Source organism: Dipteris shenzhenensis, chromosome 21 (assembly GCF_047967505.1).
Source record: "Dipteris shenzhenensis isolate YYH24624 ecotype China chromosome 21, Dip_SZ_1.0, whole genome shotgun sequence".
Classification (NCBI taxonomy): Eukaryota; Viridiplantae; Streptophyta; class Polypodiopsida; order Gleicheniales; family Dipteridaceae; genus Dipteris; species Dipteris shenzhenensis.
The window spans coordinates 38671828-38693640 of record NC_141616.1 but is presented as its reverse complement, the minus strand read 5'-3'; the positions used below and the strand labels follow the sequence as shown (position 1 = coordinate 38693640).

Sequence of the window (21813 nt, the reverse complement as noted above, 5' to 3'; positions counted from 1 at the left end):
TTGTTATTGAGCTCACAAAAAAAATAAAAGCTATGCAACAAACTTATCCAGCTAGATGTGTGCTAAAATAATGAAAGAGAATACATTCAGTTGAAATTAGTATGAGGGTTTTTTCCAAAGGATAGGGAGAAAAACAAGAGTTTTAAAAAAAATTTTAGATAAGTGTATGAAAGACTTATAATGAGAGAGGAAGGGTTTTCTTGGAAGAGAGGTTCATCATTTACAAGTAAATCATAGGACAACAGAAGAGCTTAACATAATTATGAGAGCATGGGGGAATTAAAATGGGATTTTTGAAACATATAGAGAGAGAGATGAAAGGAAAGGTAACCCTAAAAGAAGGTTATGAAAGAGAATTTAGTATATCAAGAGGAGGAGAGTATTTAAAATATTAGTGAAAAAAATTTAAGGAGAGAGAGAGGGAGAGAGGGGGGGGGAGAAGAAACAAGAAAAAGAGGGTTTTTTCAACTAGGTAGAATAAAGAAGTCAAGGGGAGGGGGGGGGCAAGAAAAGGAGGGGAGATGGGGGGGGGGGGAGGGGGGTTTTAAGGGGAGGGATATATTTTATGAGTAGGGAGTTTTGGGTTAAAAACTAAAAAAAACCTCATACTCCAAGGAGAGCCTATGGATGGGATGGAACAAAAGATCGAGGAAGCCAATGGTGAAGTCAATGGCCCTAGGAGTTCTGACATGTCACATATACCCAAGGATAGGAAGGCGCATGCTACGAGGCACTCCAAGCTCTAAGATAGTCTTGCCAAAGACACTCCATCAATCGCATGCTTACACCTATGAAACGAAGGCGACGGCCCGCAATCTAAGATGAAGGAGCAAGGGGCCAAACAATGTAGAGGCTGTGGGTAAAGTACGAACTTTGCTGCAGGGTACCACAAACTCAATGCAGAGGTGAAAGGACGAGAAAAGACATGGGCAGGTTGCGGACCGCAAGGGGAAAGAATAGTGAGCTGCGCAGAGGCAGGTAGCAGCATAGTGATGCCGTAGACTGTCAATGCAGTCTTAGGATATGTAGCAGAGTAAGTGTAGAGTGTGGGCATAGGGTAATAGACTGCAGGCAGTGTGGGCAATGGGCTTAGCGAGAGGTTAGTTCGAGGCAGGGAAGGTTTAGTAATAGGCTTATTGAATAGGAGAGGGGAGGGGTAGTCACGGAAGCAAGGGTCGGAGTGTTTTGACAGGGGGACGTTTTTTTGGGGAGGTGGGGGGAATGTTTTTTGGGGAGGTGGGGGGGAAAGAAACTAAGAAAATAGAGAAGGGGGACGGTCGATAGAGAACTAGACAAGGGGGAAGAAAAGAAAAAGTCAGGGGAGGGGGGGTTTGTAGAGAGCAAAATTGAGAGAGAGAGAGAGAGAGAGAGAGAGAGAGAGAGGGGGGGGGGGGGGGAGGAAGTTTGGTTAGTTTAATAAGGAGATTCTTTCAAGCTAAGCATCAGTGGGAGAATGGGTTGAAGGAGCATCTCATTTCTTCCTAATATGCAATCACAATTCACCAACTCACATAACAATGCCCAAACAGAAGCAAAAGTCTTGTTCGGACCAAAGCAAAACATCCAACTGCAATAAAGCACAAGAAGCTCTAAGCAATTGTTTCCAGTAGGGTAGAAGACTACTCAGGATACAGAGCAGCCACAACCTTTCTAAAAAATAGTATGGCAAGAAACAAACACACTGGGCAAGCATTATTATACCAGATCATGTGTTCAATAAAATAATGATTCATCATGACCAAGATAATCTTCAAGGCTTTGCCATGTAGCAATCAATATTGAAATCAAAGGTAGTGTTGTGCCACCAAAAGATGTGATTAAAAAATAAAGTATATTCAGATCCAGTCTTATCCCTATTGCATACGCCACTAATGGAAACCAATCTATTGATGAACGGGGGGTGGAATCGCTAGGAACTACATGAGGACACCAAGTGGGTGATGACCTTGTCTGTGCCCTTCAGAGTATATCAAGTGGAACTGCTATCATGGTGGAAGGGGAAGTAGGAACAATTGCACCTGATATTTTAGACAACTCAGGAGAACACAATTACACAGGCCACTTTAAAATAAAAGGTTTGAGGCAAAAATATCATGAGCCTCAGATTTGCCAGACATTCACAATAATGAAAGAGCTTTCTCAAAATCATGTGCATTATTTCCAACAAGGTTGTATGGTATATGTAGAAACCCACACAAGAATGGATCAGCATATGCCTGCCTCACTTTCCAAAAAAACTTTGATAAATTACACATCTGACCGTGGTATATGTGAAAAACCGCAGTGAGAGGTGTTCTTTACAGTGTTGCACCAAACCATGGTTTGCTGCCACGTCTAAGGTGCATCCGGAGAATAGAGACCACTCAGCAATATACAGGGTAGGGACAGTGACTGCCTCAAGTACCCAGTCAACTGAAAACTTATGTCCCCACCTGATTCCCTGGCTCTTCCCGCAAATCTGGGCTTAAGAAATTTTAGCTATAGAATTTTCCACTGGGCATCACTTTAAGGTATACTTGCCATCAACAACCACAACTACAGTTCTAAGCCCAGTAGATAGACAGCAGCTGTATTAAAAAGACGGCGTTCTACATCGACTTAGCTCCATCTAAATTATAGCCTGAATCCCCAGCTGTTGCATTTCCCTTAGCTGCCACCGAGGTTGAAACTCACCATCTTGCATCTCCTCCGGGGCTGCTTGTTGCATTGCCCAAGCATAGTAAACAGTGTGTATGTCATCCTGAGACAGATAAAAGTCATGTTTGACAAGCTCCTTGCATTACCTCTTTTTTGCTTAGTACAACCTTCCTAGCCAAAAAAAGCCGGAGATCAAGGAATAGATGATAAAGAACATTTAACTCACCTTAGCACCTTGAGTAATTTTTCCATACTTGTCTCGCACACAGTATATCTGCTGGGTTTGAAACTGAATACAAATCATGACAAACCATCAAGTATAAACAGGTTAGACTTCTTGGAAATTGTCCTTGCAATAGCAACAACGTTGAAAGGAAGGGCAAAGGCTCATGGTCATTACAGCAACAATGATAATAGGAACATTTCCAAGTAGCTTTGTCTCCTTCACCTCGACATCAGATATGTGGAGAATCTGTATGGTCAATCAAAGAAAAAAAGGAGCTGTTACTATAGATCTTGACAAAGAAAACGGCCCTCAACAGCAGCAAAAACAACAGGAAAAACATTTAAAAGTGTCAGCACTTGTTTTAAAAGAGCGTAAGGTAAACTCACACAGCCCTTTTAACCTACAATAAACAAAGGATGTAAGGAGCTTTAGACTTTGGACCCTTGTTAGGCAAGCTGAGATCTTTCGGAACCAGCCTCAATACAAATGCAGCTTCAAGAACCTTGTTTCAAGAAAGAATTCTTGGAACCATGGGCAGCATCTAATTTACATTTGGATAAATACAGAGAGGAGAAGACAGTTACCTGAATCCAAAAAACCCGCACAAGACATTCTACAACACACAGCAATGAATCTAAATAGGGTAAGTCTATACAACCAAAGATGGACCAAAAAAAACAACATACACCTAATTAGCTTGATAATGGGGTAGTCTCTATTATCAAAGATGGACCAAAGCAAGAACCTACTTCTCATTAGCTTTATAGCCTTGAGATTTCAAACAGGTTGAGGTTTGAGATAACACCGATCAGCAGAAAGGGACGCCTATGTCCTACAAACACTATGCACAAGCTTCTCCTTTTATAAAAACTCATGGAAACCTTAGCAGAGTATCTTAACAGAGACCTAACACCTCAACTTAAAATTCGTAGTAGTTAATCAATTAAGTTTGGCAAAAGCTTCTGAATCTTATTACTATCATGAAAAAACTATTACTTGGTATTTTTCCCCAAATTCAATCACATAGATTAGGAGAGCAACAGAGATCCTGTATATGTCAAGAAAAAGATAGAGAAGATAATTGTCCACAAAAGACATTCGGAAAGTTTGCATGTTTCCCAAAGACCCTTGAATCTCCTCTCTTCCTTGACTCTCCTCTCATTGCAAACCACATCAGTCCGTGTACTTGTGTGTTCAAATGTTACGCAAGGCAGTATGTTCACACTAATCAAGGGTTCAGACAGCATAAGATCACAAACTTTCTTCCTCACATAAGAGCCCACAATGAAGGGCTCCTGATCCAGAGCCTGCTCTTTGTGAAGATTACATTACAAGCAAGAAGGCTCTCTGTCCTCATGACATCACAGTTCCAAGACCCCTCTCAAACACTCCCACAAAACACCGCACACTCTGATGAGACCCCAGCCACACTTATGTACAGCTCAAATCACCAAGCAAATACTTTGAGATCTACACAGCCCAGAACCTTAGCTTCTGCCATGTATTCCAGCATTTTCCAGCTTGTTAAGCTTACGCTACATATATAGAGGCATGCTAAACATATCTCATTTCTGTGCATGGGGTGCACTGTTAATCTGTAAATCAGACACTTAATTTTAACGCCCCATGCTTTGCATTATAAGGGGGAACGGCGTTCCCAAGTAACTGTGGTTGCAGCAAAAGCCTTCACGATACCTGCCTCTAGTCATTAAGCTATGCTACAAGTGTAGCATGCATGCAAACTCGACCACTATCTTTGATACACAAGCTAGTCCATGTAGCAAAACACTTGCTAGAATTAGGGGGACCACCAATCAAGACCCCCAAACTGCACACACCACTCCTAAATGACTCCTACAGCCTCTCTCAAGACTACCAAGAGTACTTCAAAACCAACACAAACCAGTCTGTCTACATTCAACCCCACACTTCAAACTAACCCTTCTTGACCTCAACATAAACGTAAGATAAGCTACCTTGCCCCTCAAACGGAAAAGATAAGCCTTGGTCCGAGGTGTTGAGAGCCCTATATACCTTTAGCTGTCCATGCTACAAGCAGCCCCCCAAAAAGAATGCACGTTACTGATGCAAAGCTTCAAAAATCCTGAGAAATAGTTCAAGTTGCAATCAGAAAGAAGTCTGGCTGCAACCTTTCAATCATGCAACTTGCTCAAGTGTTGACTCGGCTTTTGAGAAGAAAAGGGCAGAAGAGAAGAGGAGAGAGAGAGAGAGAGAGAGAGAGAGAGAGAGGAACAAGAACTTACTAAGACCCAGTACACAACTAGCACTTCATGTGCAGGACGGAGAGAGGAAGGGTTACCGGGGGGGGGGGGGGGGGGAGAGAGAGAGAGAGAGAGTGTGTGTGTGTGTGTAAGAAATCCTAGATTTACTATATTTAGAAATGTGCTAAGGAACAGAAAGGAGACTGAAATAGCAGAGAACAAGGAATAATTGTATTGCTTGAATGTCTGTAGGGTGGATGTAATGTGTCATCCATACAATTGGGCCTCTCTTATATAGAGAGTGAAGAGTCACACATGAAAAGGTGCGTCTTTAGCCAAGAAATAAGAAATGTTGGATGGATTTTACCCCATGATGGTGGTAATTCCAATTTGTAACTTAAAGGTGAATTTTTCTTGACGATCCGGAAAGGTCCATAGTATCTTGGTCGCATCTTAGGAAACACAAACTTAACCATCTTATAGCGATGTGGGGCTACAAATAATAGCACCATGTCACCAGTGTTAAATTCCAGGTGACGTCTATGTTTGTTGGCAGACCGTTGATACCGCTCTTGCGCTTTTCGCATATGATCCCTGACTTAGAGAATGTCTTGCATTTCTTAAACCAACTGATCAGCTAGGGCCATTCGATGTTGAAGTACAAAATTCGTTGGTACAATCGGAGTGTGTCCATAAGCTGCTTGGAATGGAGTCATACTGATGGCACTATGGAAAGAGTTATTATAAGCAAACTCAAGGAGTGGTAGATACTCTTCCCAAGCTGCCAGGCGTGACTGAATATAATGTCGAAGCATTTCTTCCAGAACTTGGTTGACTCTTTCAGTCTGGCCATCTGATTCTAAGTGGTAGGTTGAACTGAACAGTAGAGTTGTACCCAAAGATTCGAACAAGGAAATCCAAAAGTGACTGATAAACTAAGGATCTCTGTCGGATATGATATTCTTGGGCAATCCATGGTATCGAAAGATGTGTTGTATGAAGAGTTTGGCTATGTCCAAAGCCTGTGCACTGCTTTTGCAAGCAACAAAGTGTGCCATTTTGAACAATCGATCAACAATTACCATAATCTGAGTGTTATCTCTGGAGGATCGTGGTAGTGTTGTAATGAAATCCATAGAAATACTTTCCCACCTTTCAGTTGGAACTGGAAGAGGCTGAAGAAGTCCTGCTGGAAGTCGTCGGCTTGCTTTCATTTGTTGACAAGATAAGCAAGATGTAACCATTATGATGACTCGCTTTTCATCTGATGCCAGTAGTATATTGCACTGAGTAACTGATAAGTCTTGTTGATGCCTGGATAGGCAGCATAAGGAAATACATGATGCTCTTCTAACAAAAGACGTCGAACATCCTTGTCATGTGGTACATAGACGCGATCTTGATAATACAAAAGGTCGTCCGTATAAGAATAGGATGAGAAAATTTTCTGTTCGGAAGTCGAAGGTTGATCTTTTGAAAGAACTTGTACTGCTATGCCGAAGTCTTTATCATTGAAATACTTCCCTTTGAATCAATTCGAAACATCCACAGATAATGTAGAGATTACCATAGCTGATGCTAGAGGTAACCTGCTAAGAGCATCTGCAACTACATTGCGTAGTCCTGGAATATACTCAATGGTCATGTGAAAATTGGCCAGAAACTCAACCCAGCGTGCTTGTCGAGCGTTCATGACTGGCTGAGTAAAGATATACTTTAAAGAGTGATGGTCTGTCTTGACCACAGAGTCGGCTCCCATGAGATAATGTTTCCAAGAGCGATAAGCATGTACAACGGCAAGAAACTCCTTATCATAAACCGGATATCGGGTATGAATATCAGAATGTTTATGGCTGTCAAAAGCAATAACTCTACCTTCTTGCATCAAGACTACTCTTGTAGCGATGTCGGAAGCGTCGGTCATGACCTCAAATGAAAGGTTTGGATCAGCAATAGCCATAACTGGTGTGGTAGTGAGTGCTTGCTTGAGTTGCTGGAAACTATGCTCTATTTCGGGAAGCCACTGAAAAACTGCTGTGCTTTTCAATAATTCAGAATAGGAGCTGCAATTTCGAAAATAGGAGCTGCAATTTCGAAAAACTGATAGACCTTTATATGATAGAAGTTTGCCAATCCGAGAAAAGAGCGGACATCATGAACATTCTTAGAAGTAGGCCAGTTTCGGATTACCTCGACCTTCTTGGGATCCACAGAGATGCCTTGAGCTGAAATAACATGTCCCAAATATTCAAGTTGGGTCTTGAAGAACTCACTCTTCTCAATGTTGATGTAGAGAGAATTTGCGCGGAGAACTTCAAAAACTTGGTGAAGATGTTGTTTGTACTCATGTAGGGATCTGCTGAAAACGAGGATGTCATCGAGGTAAACGATGACGAACTTATCGAGGAAAGGCCTGAAGATGTCGTTCATTAGTGTCATTAATGTGGCCGGGGCATTGTTTAACCCAAAAGGCATGACCAAACATTCATAGTATCCATACTTTGTTCGAAAAGCTGTCTTGTACTCATCGCCTTCTCGTATGCAAATTTGATGATAACATGAACGAAGATCAATCTTTGAGAATTGTGTTGCATGTAGAAGTTGATCGAAGAGGTCATCAATGCAAGGCAATGGATACTTATTTTTTATAGTGAGCTTGTTGAGGGCTCGGTAGTCGATGCAGAAGCACATTGACTTATTCTTTTTTTCCACTAGTACAAAAGATCAGAAAGGACTGCGACTAGGCCGAATGTGACCTTTGTCGAATAGTTCGGTGACTTGTCTTTGAATTTCTTCATTTTGAGTATAAGAAACCCAATAAGAAGGTTTCGACGGTGGATTACTGCCGGGAATAAGTTCGATTGGGTGATCCACTGGTCGTCGAGGTGGTAACTGCTTTGACAATTCCTGTGGAAAAAGATCCAGGTAGGACTGAAAAAAAGGTTGGTTGAGTATTCAAGAGGAGCCTCAGTTGGTGTCTCCTCTACTGCCGTAACCAATAAAAGTGAAGCCTTTACGTGAAGTTACAAACCCACTTTTTTACTTGTAGGACAGAGGCAACTGGGGTTGAAGGAGAGTCCCTAGAACCAGTTAGCTCAATAAGTTTTCCCTGGTGGACAAACTGGATCGTATGGCTGCGAAAACTGATTGATGGATCATAGTCGTAGAGCCACTGTTGTCCGAGTATGACATCGTTCCGAGAAAGAGGCATGATGTCGAAATTCAACTTGTCCGTATAATGTTGGATGCGAAAAGACAAATTTTTGATCCTGGTGTTACACAAGAAAGTAGTTCCATTTGCGAGTTCAATCTGATAGTCCGTGAGACTAGGACTGGTAATCAACCGAAGTTTATCAACCATAGAACTAGCTAGGAAATTATGAGAGAAGCCACTGTCGATGAGGATAGTGACCGTTGTTCCACGAATCGATCCTTGAACACAAAGTACTTGAGTGGCCAGAGAAGGTTCGAGATTGCGGGCAAGGCTCAGGTGGATGGTATTCGCCATTCGAACAACTTTACCTTTCTTGTCTTGTGTTGGGGTAGCATCTTCTCTTTGGGAAGTGCTTGATTCCATATTGGAATTTTACTTTGGTCGCTTGGGACAATCGAACCATCTATGGTCGCCTGTACAGATGGTGCAAAGTCCTTTTGTGTTGAAGTTGTTCTTCTTGTCAGTGGCCGCACTTGTATGTTGGGGATGTCGGTAATGACTTTGTGAAGAAGAAGAGACGCGATCCTTGGAGGAGTGCTTCTGTTGGAATCCAGCATAGGATTTTGAAGGCTTCTGGGGATCTTGAGACTGTCACTGACCTTGATTACCAAAGTTTTTTCGAAACCTGGTGTTATCTTCAGGACGAGCACCTTTGGCCATAGGAGAGTTCTGTGTGCGATAAGCACTTTGCTTCCCTGTGTTTTGGAAATCTGTAATGCGCTCTGCATAAGCAATAGCGCCAGCTGTGGTAGTGATGTTTGCTTTAAGGACATCCATGCGTAATGAGGAATTTAGGCCTGAGATGAAAGCATGAAGGCGATCATCCTCAGTTAAACTATGGCGAGGCTAGGGGCTGCTGCTGCGTGGAGATCCGTACAGTGCAGATCCGTACGGAACGGGACTGAGGCAAGCTGCTGCTGCTGCGTGGAGATCCGTACGGAACGTCAAAGAGGTTCGCCTCTTTTCGTTGGGGGCTGCCTAAGGTTGGGTAGTTGCCCAAAAATTAATTGGGGGGTTTAATTAACCCTAGGGTAGCTAGGGTAAACCTAAGGGTAGGGTTTATTTTTTTCCCATTTTACCCCTCTAGGTACCCTTTTATAGGTGCTTGGTGCCTAAAAGGTGTGCCTATTCGAAGGGGTGTGACCCTTGGAATAGGTGCACCTTTTCATGAAGGGATGTGTCCCTGTTTTTAAAAGGGGTGTCCTTACATGAATAGGTTGAATAGGTGTCCTTCTGTCCACGATGGGGTGTGTCCCTTGAGTGAGGAGTCGAGACTCTTCATCAAAAGGTGTGTCCGATGGTGGGAAAGGTGCGTCCCTTGGTTTTGGAACAGCCCAAGCACATGAAAAGACATAATTTTTGTCGTGTCCATTCACATCAACTTGTGATGTCGGGGAGATGGAGAGGCCATAGATGACTTTAGGCAAGGTTGGCGCTTAAAATTTTTACGCTCATCCTCTCTATCTCTTCCATGCATGATGTGCACGGGTATCCTTCTAGCGGAAAAGATGTATCAGATCGGCGCTAGAAGGTGGGGGGCATTTCCTACAGGCAGGAGCGAATTTTGCTCTGATACCACTATAAGAAATCCTAGATTTACTATATTTAGAAATGTGCTAAGGAACAGAAAGGAGACTGAAATAGCAGAGAACAAGGAATAATTGTATTGCTTGAATGTCTGTAGGGTGGATGTAATGTGCCATCCATACAATTGGGCTTTCTTATATAGAGAGTGAAGAGTCACACATGGAAAGGTGTGTACTCCAAAGTGTGTGTGCATGAAGAGGTGTGTACCCCTTGTGAAGGGTGTGACCCTTGATGAGAGGGTACATTACAATAGGAATGTCTCTTCAATAGGATGTCTCTTGTAAAGGGTTGTGCCTCAATAGGAAGTGTCCCGTCGAAAGGGCAAGGGTTGTGCCTCATAGGAAGTGTCCCGTCGAAAGGGCATACCCTTCCACAAGTGTCCATTCATCAAACCATCCATAAGTCTAGAAATAGAGAAAAGAATACGTCACAGATCGTGACACAAAGAGAGAGAGAGAGAGAGAGAGAGAGAGAGAGAGAGAGAGAGGGGGTAGGGGGGGTTACAATGAAGACACATAATTAAGTGTGCCAAAGGAGCCAACTCTCATCTCAATGATGCATCTAGTGGCGGACAGAAAACTATATTTAGGCTCAATTTAACCAAATCTGCATTTATAATCCATGTCATTCTTAAGCTGCCCATGTGAGTTTCTAATTCCTAACATGAAACATGACAGGAAAAAATACCGATCTACCTCTAAAAGTCTGCATACCCTAAACCACATCTCAAATATCTGCATAGTTACTAAAACCCAACATGGAGGACGATGTCAGCACAGCAAACAAGTCCAGCTATGGACAAGCGGTGGGTTGAAAAGAAGGTAGAGCCTCAACAGGCAAACTCAGGGTTGAGGCCTCTCACCTTGTTATCCATAAAAATCCCTTGGGATTCATAAGCTTTTCGTTCTGCACGGCAGCGATCCACTACTTCACGACTACATCTTTTTTGCAGTTCTTTGAGGTCTCCCTGTGAAAGAATCGACGCATATCAGGGGTTTCAATCCCTCTGCTGCTTCACTCTAATAATAATGCAAGAAAAATCCCTGCTAAATTTCCAGCTCGTCTGTGGCATTTGCCGCTTTTTCAGACCTAAAATCAACCTCAGACTACCTTCAAGTAAGCTTGAAGCACAGGTCGTGTGCTCTCCTGGACCTCAGCGATAAAATCTGGGAATGAAAACATCCTACATGGAAAGAAGACATGGATTAGCAAATCTTATATCAATGGAAGGCAATAAAGCTCCTTCTATGCCTTCGTCAAGGCCTTATAACCTGATTAAATTGTGATAAAAATATGCAGAAACTTACGGATCTCGCTGTCGAATCTCCTTCAATGCCATCGCAGTTGCTGTCTCACCAAATATTGATTCATTCAAGCTAAAATACCAATCCAAAGAAGCACATGTTCAATTCCAAATACTCAAATCAAAGGAGCATTAGAATTGAAACCATGATTTTAGTTCAAGCAAAACAACTCATTGACAGAGCTTGCAATCGGAATCACAGTAGCATCCTTACTCCTGGATTTTGTGTACCACTGGGCTATCGCTAGTCTCCCATCTCTCCCGTAGATCTTCTGCAATCTATAATTTCAAAGTGCAAAAGTTCAGCACCCATGCAAGTCCACCAAGCTATAGAAGCATCCCAAGCAGACGAGTGGTCCAGACATTCAGAAGCAATCTGCTAACAAGCACGAACAGCATTACATTCATACCTCTTGACTTTTTACTACCACAGGATGCGCCTTCACACCTCTTAAACGTTTGTATACTGGATGTGAGCGAGCCTGCAAAAGGATTGTATTTAATTACACAGAGACCAGCTTGCAAATGAAAACTTGCAGAATTCATTGGGGGGGAACAAGTTCCAACTGATATGGCATATCACCTTCTCTTTCAAATCATCAAAACGTTTCTCCCATCGTGACTTCTTTCTCACAACAGGGACAACGTCAGTTCTGCTACTCCTTGGAGCAGTGCTTGAAGCAGTGTATTTTATCTTTGCCCGCCTCTTGGAAGACGAAATTGTGAGCTCCTCTATTACAAAGGTATAGCCTTGCTTTGCCAAATCAACCAGCTTTGTCCCTCTTACTTTTTCAAAGAGATTTGCAGCTGAAGATGAGACCACCTGAAAAGCCTTACCAAACTTGCTGGAGAAGGCCCCTCCGGTAGTACCTCCTCCATCCCCAGCTGCCTGATCTGGCTCTGAACCAGTACCAGATTTTTCTCCATCACTGCTACTTTCTGAGGGCTTTGACATGTGTTCCGTTTCGCTACTTTTGAAACTCCCCACAGATTCTTTAACCTGCCAATAAAAATTTCAGGTCTATATTCTGACCAGAAGGCGCAAGATAAAAGATAAATTCATGACCAGCTTACCTGTGTAGTAGCTTCAGAAACTTTCTCTTTCGCTTCATGGACTTTCTCCTTTACCACAGCTGAGACCTGACACCACCAAAAAAGTAGACTTTCTGATGAGCCGGAGTCATAAAGGTCACAAAACAAATGGAACTACATACCATGGCAAATATGCCCACCTGTCTAGCCCTTGCTTCCGCCTCCTCCCGTGCGGCGTCCACGTGTTTGTACAGCTGCTCTGTCGTCTCCTTTGTTCTGCATGCGCCATGGTGCCAGCTCTTCCAACATCAGGCCCTCCGTCTCTCATTGAGAGTGAACATCTGCGTGCCTTGTCAAGCACAGATTGTCTGAGCCTATCACAAACACGCTTTCACGTACTACAGAAATGAGTACAAGGCTGGCACGAGTTGGCCCACGCAAGCGTACCTGTGCTTCAAGTCTCCTGCTTTTTCCTTTAGCTCTTTCAATGACTTCTGCAATTCTGGATTGCTGCAAATACAGACGAGAGTAAATGCCTCGCTTGCCAAACGCTGGGCGAAAGCAAATCGACTACGATTATTAATAACTTAGTGCTTCGCACTTCCTTAAAAAATATTCGTACTTCTGAAGTTCTCCTCTTAGGCGTTTTGAGAACTCTTGAAATATGCCCATGTGCCGAACACGTAGAATATTAGGTCTAAATGGGGTTGCGTCATATCTCTGGACCTGGCATAGAAAATTCAAGGCATAGCCAAGTTAAACAACTCGCGAAGCTGATACGAGCGTGAAGAAATTCCATTAGCTGCTGCGCCAACGATCGGTAGACAGATAGGAAGGTTATCCACCGATCTCAGATGAACATGGGGAGCATTCGCGCCGTCATCGAGATCATATTGCTACAACAGTAAACTCAAAGGACACTTTGCTGCTAAAACCGCAGACGAAAGACGCATACGATACCAGAACCTCGGCGGCATCAAAGAAGACCTATAAGATATGAAAGAAAACGAATGGAAATGGACGCACAGAAGAAGGGAAGAGGGAGGAACCTGTAGCCAGGAGCGGTAGAGGAGAGAAAGCTGAGAGGGGGAGCGGGCACGCGGTCGGAGGAGACGGCTCGAGTTCATGGCTTGCGGTAGATGACCGCCTTTGAAAGGGAGGCAGGCAGAAAACAAAGAAAGAGAAGAGAAGCAGAGAGGAAGAAGAAATTATGCCTTTCAGTCTTTGAGATTTTGAGTGAAGGCCACTCCTATTTTGTTTGCATCCAACCCTAAAACACACCTCTTGAGACCAAGCCTCAACTTCTATACACACTAGGTTGGGTTCAAGCCCCACCGGCCCCATTTGCCAGAACTCGTACGCCAGCCAGTGTATCTCTTTTCCACAATTGCCTCTAGAAGAGATTGTCAAACAGGGCTCGGGCATGTGTAAACAACCTTAGGAGAAGAATCCCAATCTCCGTACCTAAGTCTTGCTGGTGATTCTTTTGGATATTGCCTAAATGTGTGCTCTGAGTTGGCTCAATCTTTCCCCTCTTTGCACTCCAAGCATGTGAGTTGAAAAGGTTCCAACACTTGGCAACATCAACCATCATACCATACCTCTGTGGAGGTGTAGATACTGATCCAAGAGATTGATTAAGTGTGATTGTGCCATACAATGTCCATGCAAGTGAGTGCTTGAAGTGCAACACATACAAGGCCTTGCCTCCATTTACTTCTTTGTCTGCTAGCTAGCTTGTGGTTAACCCCATTTCTCATGTACTACGCTACATTTGGTTCTTTTCCCTTTATCATAGCTTCAATAAAGGTCCAAAAATCATCGAGTCAATATTTGTGGCTTTATTAAGTCTATATAGGGCTAAAGGCCCAAAGACCATCTTGAGTACAACCTTATATCATTCTTCTCTATGTCCTACATAGGCACCAAAAGGAAGGACGTAATGATACACAGGGTCCTCCCCATCTAGCCCATTGTTTCTACATCATCAATCTTGTTTGAATAGTTAGTATTATGGTCTCATGATTGTACATCGGTTACTGAGTGGGTTGAGGCAAGGGGATCGAAACCCGGGAGGGGAAGGGAGGGGGGGGGAAGTTCACATAGAGGTTGGGAGGTGGAAGATGATGACATGTAATTAAATGCGACATGTGGTATTACTACAAATCCCTTCACCTTATCTTCCACCATCTCTAGATTAAAAAACTAGTTTTTGTGACTTTACCTCTTCGCCACTCCCAATCTACATCACTAAACCCATTGAGATGAGGTTTCTAACCTATATTCTTTAAATATCAAAGTTGAAAAAATAATAAATAAACATAAATATAAGTATAAATATAAAGATACATACACACATATGTATGTACACAAATATGTATATGTATATACACATACACATGCACATACACATACACATACACATACACATACACATACACATACATACATACATACACACACACACATATATATAGCATTTAGGGTTGAGGGTTGGCCGGTTTCCTTTTAACCTTGCAAAACCATGGGAAGAGGTCAATAAAGCATTCCTCCTTTTAACCCTGCAAAACCATGGGAAGAGGTCAATAAACCATTCCGTACATAAGGGTTGAGTGTTGAGGGTTGACTGGTTTCCTTTTAGGGTGGCTAAAAGGAAACCGGCCAACCCTCGATCCTATATGTACACACACACACACACATATGTGTGTGGAAATGTTGATGGGGTACTTGCATAATTACTTGTGCCAAAAATGTTCCTTGCACAATCACTTGTGCTATGTATGTTCCTAAGTAGTTACATTCCAAAGAAGTTTCATACAGACATTAACGTGTAGTATGTATGTTCCATAGTATGACTTAATGACCATGTTGGACAATATTCTTGCTATAATGATCTAGAGGAATTGTTCCTATTCTAGATGTGCCATGGATATGGTTCTTACACAATGCCATGTGTATTAATGGTTCCAAAGATGTGCTTGCTACTAGTAAATATTAAGTGCCTCAATTATAAGGAACTGACTAAATTGGCGAATTACCACAATTGATTAGAGAGCTGACCAAGTCAAGCTATGAGGAAGACATTATATAAGGATCTAGCGCTCCAAATGACGAGCGATTGATGCTCCAAATGATTGTGAAATAAGCTTAAATAAAAGATATGTCAAGAGAGGAAGCTTGAACAAAATTCATGAAGATGCTCACGGAAGTCATATTGTCATGAGTGTAAATGCGAGCATATGGGCGACCAGTTAGCCAAAATCAAGGGGACGTGGCATACTAGAATGTTCTTATGAAAATGCGATATGAGAGAAATTGGACAACTGGTTGGCAAAATCAACATATGCACTATGGGCAACTGATTAACTAACGTTGTAATGACTTAGTGCACTCCCACGAAAGAATGATGTACAAAAATTCAACCGACTGTAGTCGGTTGGTTAGCCAATTGCTACAAATGCCTATATAAGTAGATGGTATGTCGCTTTCCACATCATTCTTCATTGATATAAAACTACGAGAGCTAAGGAGTGGGAGCAGATTGGATTCCATAATGTGATGCTACAGCTCCAAAGAGCAACAATGGCAGCTCTTCAAAGATTGGCATGGCTATGTATGCTCTTCAATTATTGACGATGGAGCAAGTACCTTAAACAAATTCTAGTTGTCATTCATATTCATTTAGGTGCACAATAAGGCTTGATTGTGGCAGGCTTAGAGTATGCCGAGTACTTATGAATGGAAGGGAGGACCAACACTTGCATTGGCTGACTACTGGAGTCTGGGTGTGGGTGGCATGACAACCAATCAAACACAAATCTTTAGGTCTTTATCATATCTCTTCCTCACAGCAAAAGTGACGAGAATGTTGTGTAGGCTTGGATTGTTGGAAGGCATGATAGAAGACCTCGGGTATTTCATGTTTGCTCCATCAACTTATGTATCATTCTATCCTTCGCTTGCTCTGTCAACTTACGTAGTTATGGCACACATATTTTACAAGGATGGACGACTAAGTACGAGCTAGGGTTTTTTCTGCATCACACAATGACTCATTTAGAAAGTGCTAAAAGTGACACACAGAGAAGGCATTAATAGGGCAAAGATTGCCACAAATGCCATCACCAAATAGGCTATCAAGCTCACCTATGCATGATGCTAATCCAAAGCGATGTAGAAGGGCCAACACCACCCCCCACTAAATTTTAGAGCATCATCGACAATCTATTTGATGACAAGCTAGAGCCAAGGGTTCAGACAAAGAAGAAAATGCTGGTCTCAATGAATCCGCAAACCAATGAGATATCAAAACCCAAGGTAGAACAAAGGAAGGGGAACCTAAAGATAAAGTAGCCACATTAACAACCTCCAATGCCCAGCACCAGAGCCCCAACCAATGCCTAACAACAAGGGAAGGGGGTTAATGGAAGAGTGGGAACCCAAAACGAACAATCGATAGGTCCATGGGGGCCACAATACCCATTCAATGTTAAATGGCCAAAAATACCACACTGGACATGGAAAACTGCACAGCAAAAGACTAGGATTAGGCACTTGCTATAAAATTTTGGCTGCAACCCATTTTCCATACCTTTTTCATGATACAAAGACGAGCTTTGTGCATGGTAGAAGCATTTTCAAATCTATCTTCTCATTTTGGGATGCTTTAAATTGGGCCATACATAGCAACCAAAGATTGGCCATTCTACTCTTGGACTTTGAGAAAGCATACGATGGGGTATAGTAGGAGTTTTAACAGGGCACCTTGTTCGTTTGGATTTTCACATGCATGGATTAGAGCGATTTCCTCCTCGTATAAATCAACCCACGAACAAGTGCTTATCAAAGGAGTAAAGGGAGAGAGATTTCAAATTTCCAGATCAGTCCATTTGGGATGCCCTCTAGCAACCTTTTTTCTTTCGCTTGTGGCTAAAGCTAGGAGTATGTTTTTTAAATCTCAAGCTAATATCTTTGGGCTAAGACTTCCTTTGAAATAGGAGGAAGAACTCTTAGAAATGAGTTGATGGTTGACACTGTGGTCTTCGTGGATGCTACTCCTCAAACTCTCACTTCCTCTTTAGGAAATCTTGGATTTGTTTTGTACTATAGCAAGAGCACACATTAATTGGAATAAATCCAATGGCTTTTGGATTAATGATGAGGACACGCCAGATTGGGGAGTTGATCCTAGATTCAGAGGGGTATAACTGTCATATACTTGGGGTGCCACTCTATGAATTGCATCACTTAGCTTACGAGGCCTATAAAGGATTTTCTATGGAGTGGACTAGATGTTACAATAGATGCTTTAGCCAAGGTGGCTTGGGAGGCCTTGATTCTTCTCACATGGGAAGACGGTCTCAAAATCACATATTACTTGTAGTGCATGGCTTTTCTTTGCAAGATTGTGGTAAGCTGTTTGTCAACCTCTTCTTGCAAGAGGGGGGAAATTTGTCGAAGAGTACTTTTGTAGATGGCCCAAACCTTCAAGATTGGAGCCATAAGAGGAGTGGAGGGAGATCAAGGATGGTCTAAAGTAAAAATCCATCTAATACTATCCATCCAGTCTCCACCCAAAGAAGGAGTACAGGATAGTATGTAGCAGTGGTCTAGATGGGAGAGAGGCCTGCCTCTTCTATGGGATCCTATAAAGATTTCAAAATTCTTCCAGAGGACCATAAGGGACAATTGGTAAGTCACCTCAGATGATGTATAGGGAGAATTATTGATGTAGCCATACCCATGGATTAGGTTGACATAGATGACATGCCTATTTCGTGCTTTACTTGGATGGGGGCTTTCATAGGGACATGTATTCCAATTCAAGTCATAACATTATGACCTTCACGTGAGGATGCCTTGTTGTTAGATATTCAGACAGGGGGTAGGTTGTCTAGATCTACACATGATATTCTATTGGAAGCTCCTTTTCAGCTTGTCAAGATTATAGGGTACGTGGAGCATGGCTCAGATTCACAATGGCACCTAGACTTGGAGCTGCTGCTACTTCTCTCTTTCAGCTCATTGGGCACTTGGCTCTATGGAGGAGTCCTCATAAAGCTTCTATAATGGGACTCCCAAGAGTGGGAGTAGGATGATGCAAGGCACTAAGAGAAGAGCATTCCATTCTTTTGTTACATAATCAATAATGTCAAGAGCTCAATTCTAGAGGTTGGAGGCCCTCCAACGCTCCTCACTAGGAGTACTTTTAGATTTTTGTTGATTTACAAAAAGTAATTTGGAGGAGACTCTGGAAATCCTTCAGGAATAGAAAAACCACTCTCTTCTTTTGGCTTTATGTTCATGGAGGGATTGTAGTGAACCTATGGAGGTCCAAGTCTGTGGCAAGCTTCAGTTGTCCTCATTGCCAACAATAAACTGTGATGTGGGGCTCGATGGCATGGCTCTCTCTTTCAAGGCCTCACGTCTTTTATAAGAGGCATGACTCTTCTTGGGCTTTCTCGATACGACGACTTGTCATGCTCTCTAGATGATGTTCACTTTTCACCCTTCTAGCCTAAGCATGCTTTTGTGGATTTTCTTGGGAGATACAGGTAAGTATTTCAGCGATGCATATCTAGAGAGCCAAATTCATAGAGGCCTTAAATGGATCCCAAGTCCATCCTTCTCATGCTTTTGCCATTATTTTGGATAGATATTGTTCATACATTGATGGTCATTTGAAGGAGCATACATGGGACTTCACGAAGCTGTTGCTACCAGGAGAGCTGTTTTTCCTTAGGGAATGGAGAGGCTCCCCTTTTTTCTCAGAGTCCTTAGCAGGGTTGAGATGGGCTATCAGCCTCAGCCTTGGTTTATTTCTTGTTTGCTATGAGGAGGCTTGTTATTGGCCCCTTCTAACATGTCCATTTTCATCCTTGCATTATGGATTTCCACCTTGAGCTTGCTCTCATGGTTTTTGTTCATACTTGATAGATTTTTACAGGGAAAAAACTATCGAGTAGCTATGATAAAAACTCCCACCAACCAAATCCGTGAGGACACAACTTAACACAGAGTTGTGGTGAGTGATGAACAAGGTGACTGCAAGCAAGAAAAAGTAAGTGGGCCCAAAGAAGCAAGCGGGTTTTCCACAATCCCCTCGTAAAGGTACTAAACATAGCTTTGTGTAGTCCAATATTTGGGTAGAATCTCCAAAAATGAAACTTAACATACTTTGTCAAAATATGGGCACAATAACTATACCAACATTGAAACTTATACTCTCCCTTAAGTTAAAATTAAAGCCATACTCACATTCTGCAATGGTAATATGTGGGTTTGTAATTGAAAGAGAACAAATTACCACTTCAAAACATAGGATTCTAATGCTGATACAATAATTCTTTTGCATCCAAAATGGGTCTTATTATCACAACTACTACAACAATTAAAATAATTGCATTGCTAAAAAATTTCTACTTTATAACAGCATAAATATCACTTCATGCATAGGCGAAGAAACACAAGTGTTTGTTGAATTAAAAGCATGGGTTTGCATCAAAAATGGAATTGCATCATACATAGAACAATATCACTACATAAAAAAATGAGTCTTCTTATCACAACTATTCACAAACTATGACCAAAATGGTTTTTAAGACCAAATTCTACTCCTCTTGACATTCATCATCAACAAAGTAGTTGCGAGCTCGTGGCCTATCTAAACACCTCTCATCATATCTCATTTCAATTGACATGAATCTTGCCATTTCTTCCATGTAGCATGGTAATGAACTACAACAAAACATACATTTGAAATCATAGTAAGTTATTATTGTTAAAGCAAAAATGATTTCCCACAGTATGAACTTGTCAATATCTTCTCTGATGCTAATATCTGCCTAATAATATGTTCAGTTTACTAACAACAATGACATAATGTGTCTCCAATAAAATTGATTAACATTAAGAAAAGTATCACAAAGCTGAGTTGTATACCCATCAAAATTTCCCTTCATCCAAAATAAATAAGCATTGAAGTAGATTATGAAAATTGAACACAAAAACATTTCAAATGTCTCACAAAAAGATCTAAGTTTAGTAGCATACTAATCAAACGGGTTTGTGATAGGGTCCACTCTATCTTCATCCCCATCTCCAACATTGTCTGACCTCACCTATTTGCCAGACTGGTTCGCTACAAGTTGCTCAACAATGTTAGCCAAAATGTTGCTATTTGAATCAAATGAAAAGCATGGCCTACCAGTAGCTTAACAAGCATGCATGAGAGGAGCTATGCCATAACCCATCTCTAAAACTAGTCCACCTGGCACACACAGGAGAGACAAAAGGCACCCAACAAAGAAACTACTTCTCTCAAGTCCACCTCATGCCATTTGAGAAGACATTGGCATGATTGTCCTCTTAGTGAGAGGAATGTAGTGAGTCCACAAATCATCTAGTGGATCAATGGAAAGTTTTTTAAGTATGGAACACTGTCATCCAAATAAATTAAAGGATTCATCTTAGGTCTACGTACTAGAGCCAGCACTGAAGTCTGCATCTAAAAATGATGCATATAATAATGACTTTAGCTAGCAAGCATTATTGCGTGAAAGACTGCACTTTCTATAGAAACCCCAAAGAAAAGGATGACTTTATGTTCATAACATAGCATACACACAAAGTGGAACATGACATCTCTCAAACACAGAGAAGCACATTAAAAAGATTGAACGTACCATTACAATAGATCATGCATGGAATTGTATCTTACCTTAAGAGTTTTACCCTAGTCTTTCCAATATCCGTATGGTAGCTTGTCATGTATGACAACACATCTCACAACTTCCAAGCCCTGAACAAATGCGAAACACTCCATCCAAGAAACACATTGTCCTACAATCAAATAATTTTATCTTAAACTAGAAGAATGAAAATAGTATACATATAATACGAATTGTGTTATCCAATCTTACCTACCATAGGACATATGCATGCCAACCAACCACTCTCAGACAAAGAAGCTGTTGCAATTGCAAGCCCATGATGCACTTGGTCCTCCAACAAGATATTCCAGAAGGGGTTGGGTCTTCTCTCATAAAGTGGATAGCCAGTTGGAAAATCAAGCAATAGCCCACTTGATCTTCCTACCCATCCTCATATAGTCTCTATTTGGACCAATCACAGTCATGAAAAACTCATGAAGAATAGCATACTTTTCATATTTTTTGGATTGAGCAAAGTCCATGCCCATGCTAATGTAGTTCGCTACAAGTTGCTCAACAATGTTAGCCAAAATGTTGCTATTTGAATCAAATGAAAAGCATGGCCTACCAGTAGCTTGACAAGCATGCATGAGAGGAGCTATGCCGCAACCCATCTCTAAAACTAGTCCACCTGGCACACACAGGAGAGACAAAAGGCACCCAACAAAGAAACTACTTCTCTCAAGTCCACCTCATGCCATTTGAGAAGACATTGGCATGATTGTCCTCTTAGTGAGAGGAATGTAGTGAGTCCTCAAATCATCTAGTGGATCAATGGAAAGTTTTTGAAGTATGGAACATTGTCATCCAAATAAATTGAAGGATTCATCTTAGCTCTACGTACTAGAGCCAGCACTGAAGTCTGCATCTAAAAATGATGC

General features: G+C 41.8%; 1 protein-coding gene across 1 annotated transcript; it reads right to left on the bottom strand.

Moving 5' to 3' along the window:
* Positions 1–1886: 1886 nt before the first annotated feature.
* LOC147888831 (mitochondrial import inner membrane translocase subunit TIM44-2-like) lies at positions 1887–13429 on the bottom strand. The gene is made up of 14 exons (XM_087392466.1): positions 13271–13429; positions 12844–12947; positions 12669–12731; positions 12422–12497; positions 12264–12329; positions 11773–12189; positions 11600–11671; positions 11404–11468; positions 11194–11262; positions 10997–11069; positions 10749–10853; positions 3038–3109; positions 2864–2926; positions 1887–2740 (listed from the first exon to the last, which is right to left on the bottom strand). The coding sequence occupies exons 1-14, from the start codon at positions 13346–13348 to the stop codon at positions 2609–2611; spliced, it is 1455 nt and encodes a 484-aa protein (XP_087248592.1). The 5' UTR covers positions 13349–13429; the 3' UTR covers positions 1887–2608.
* Positions 13430–21813: the final 8384 nt, after the last annotated feature.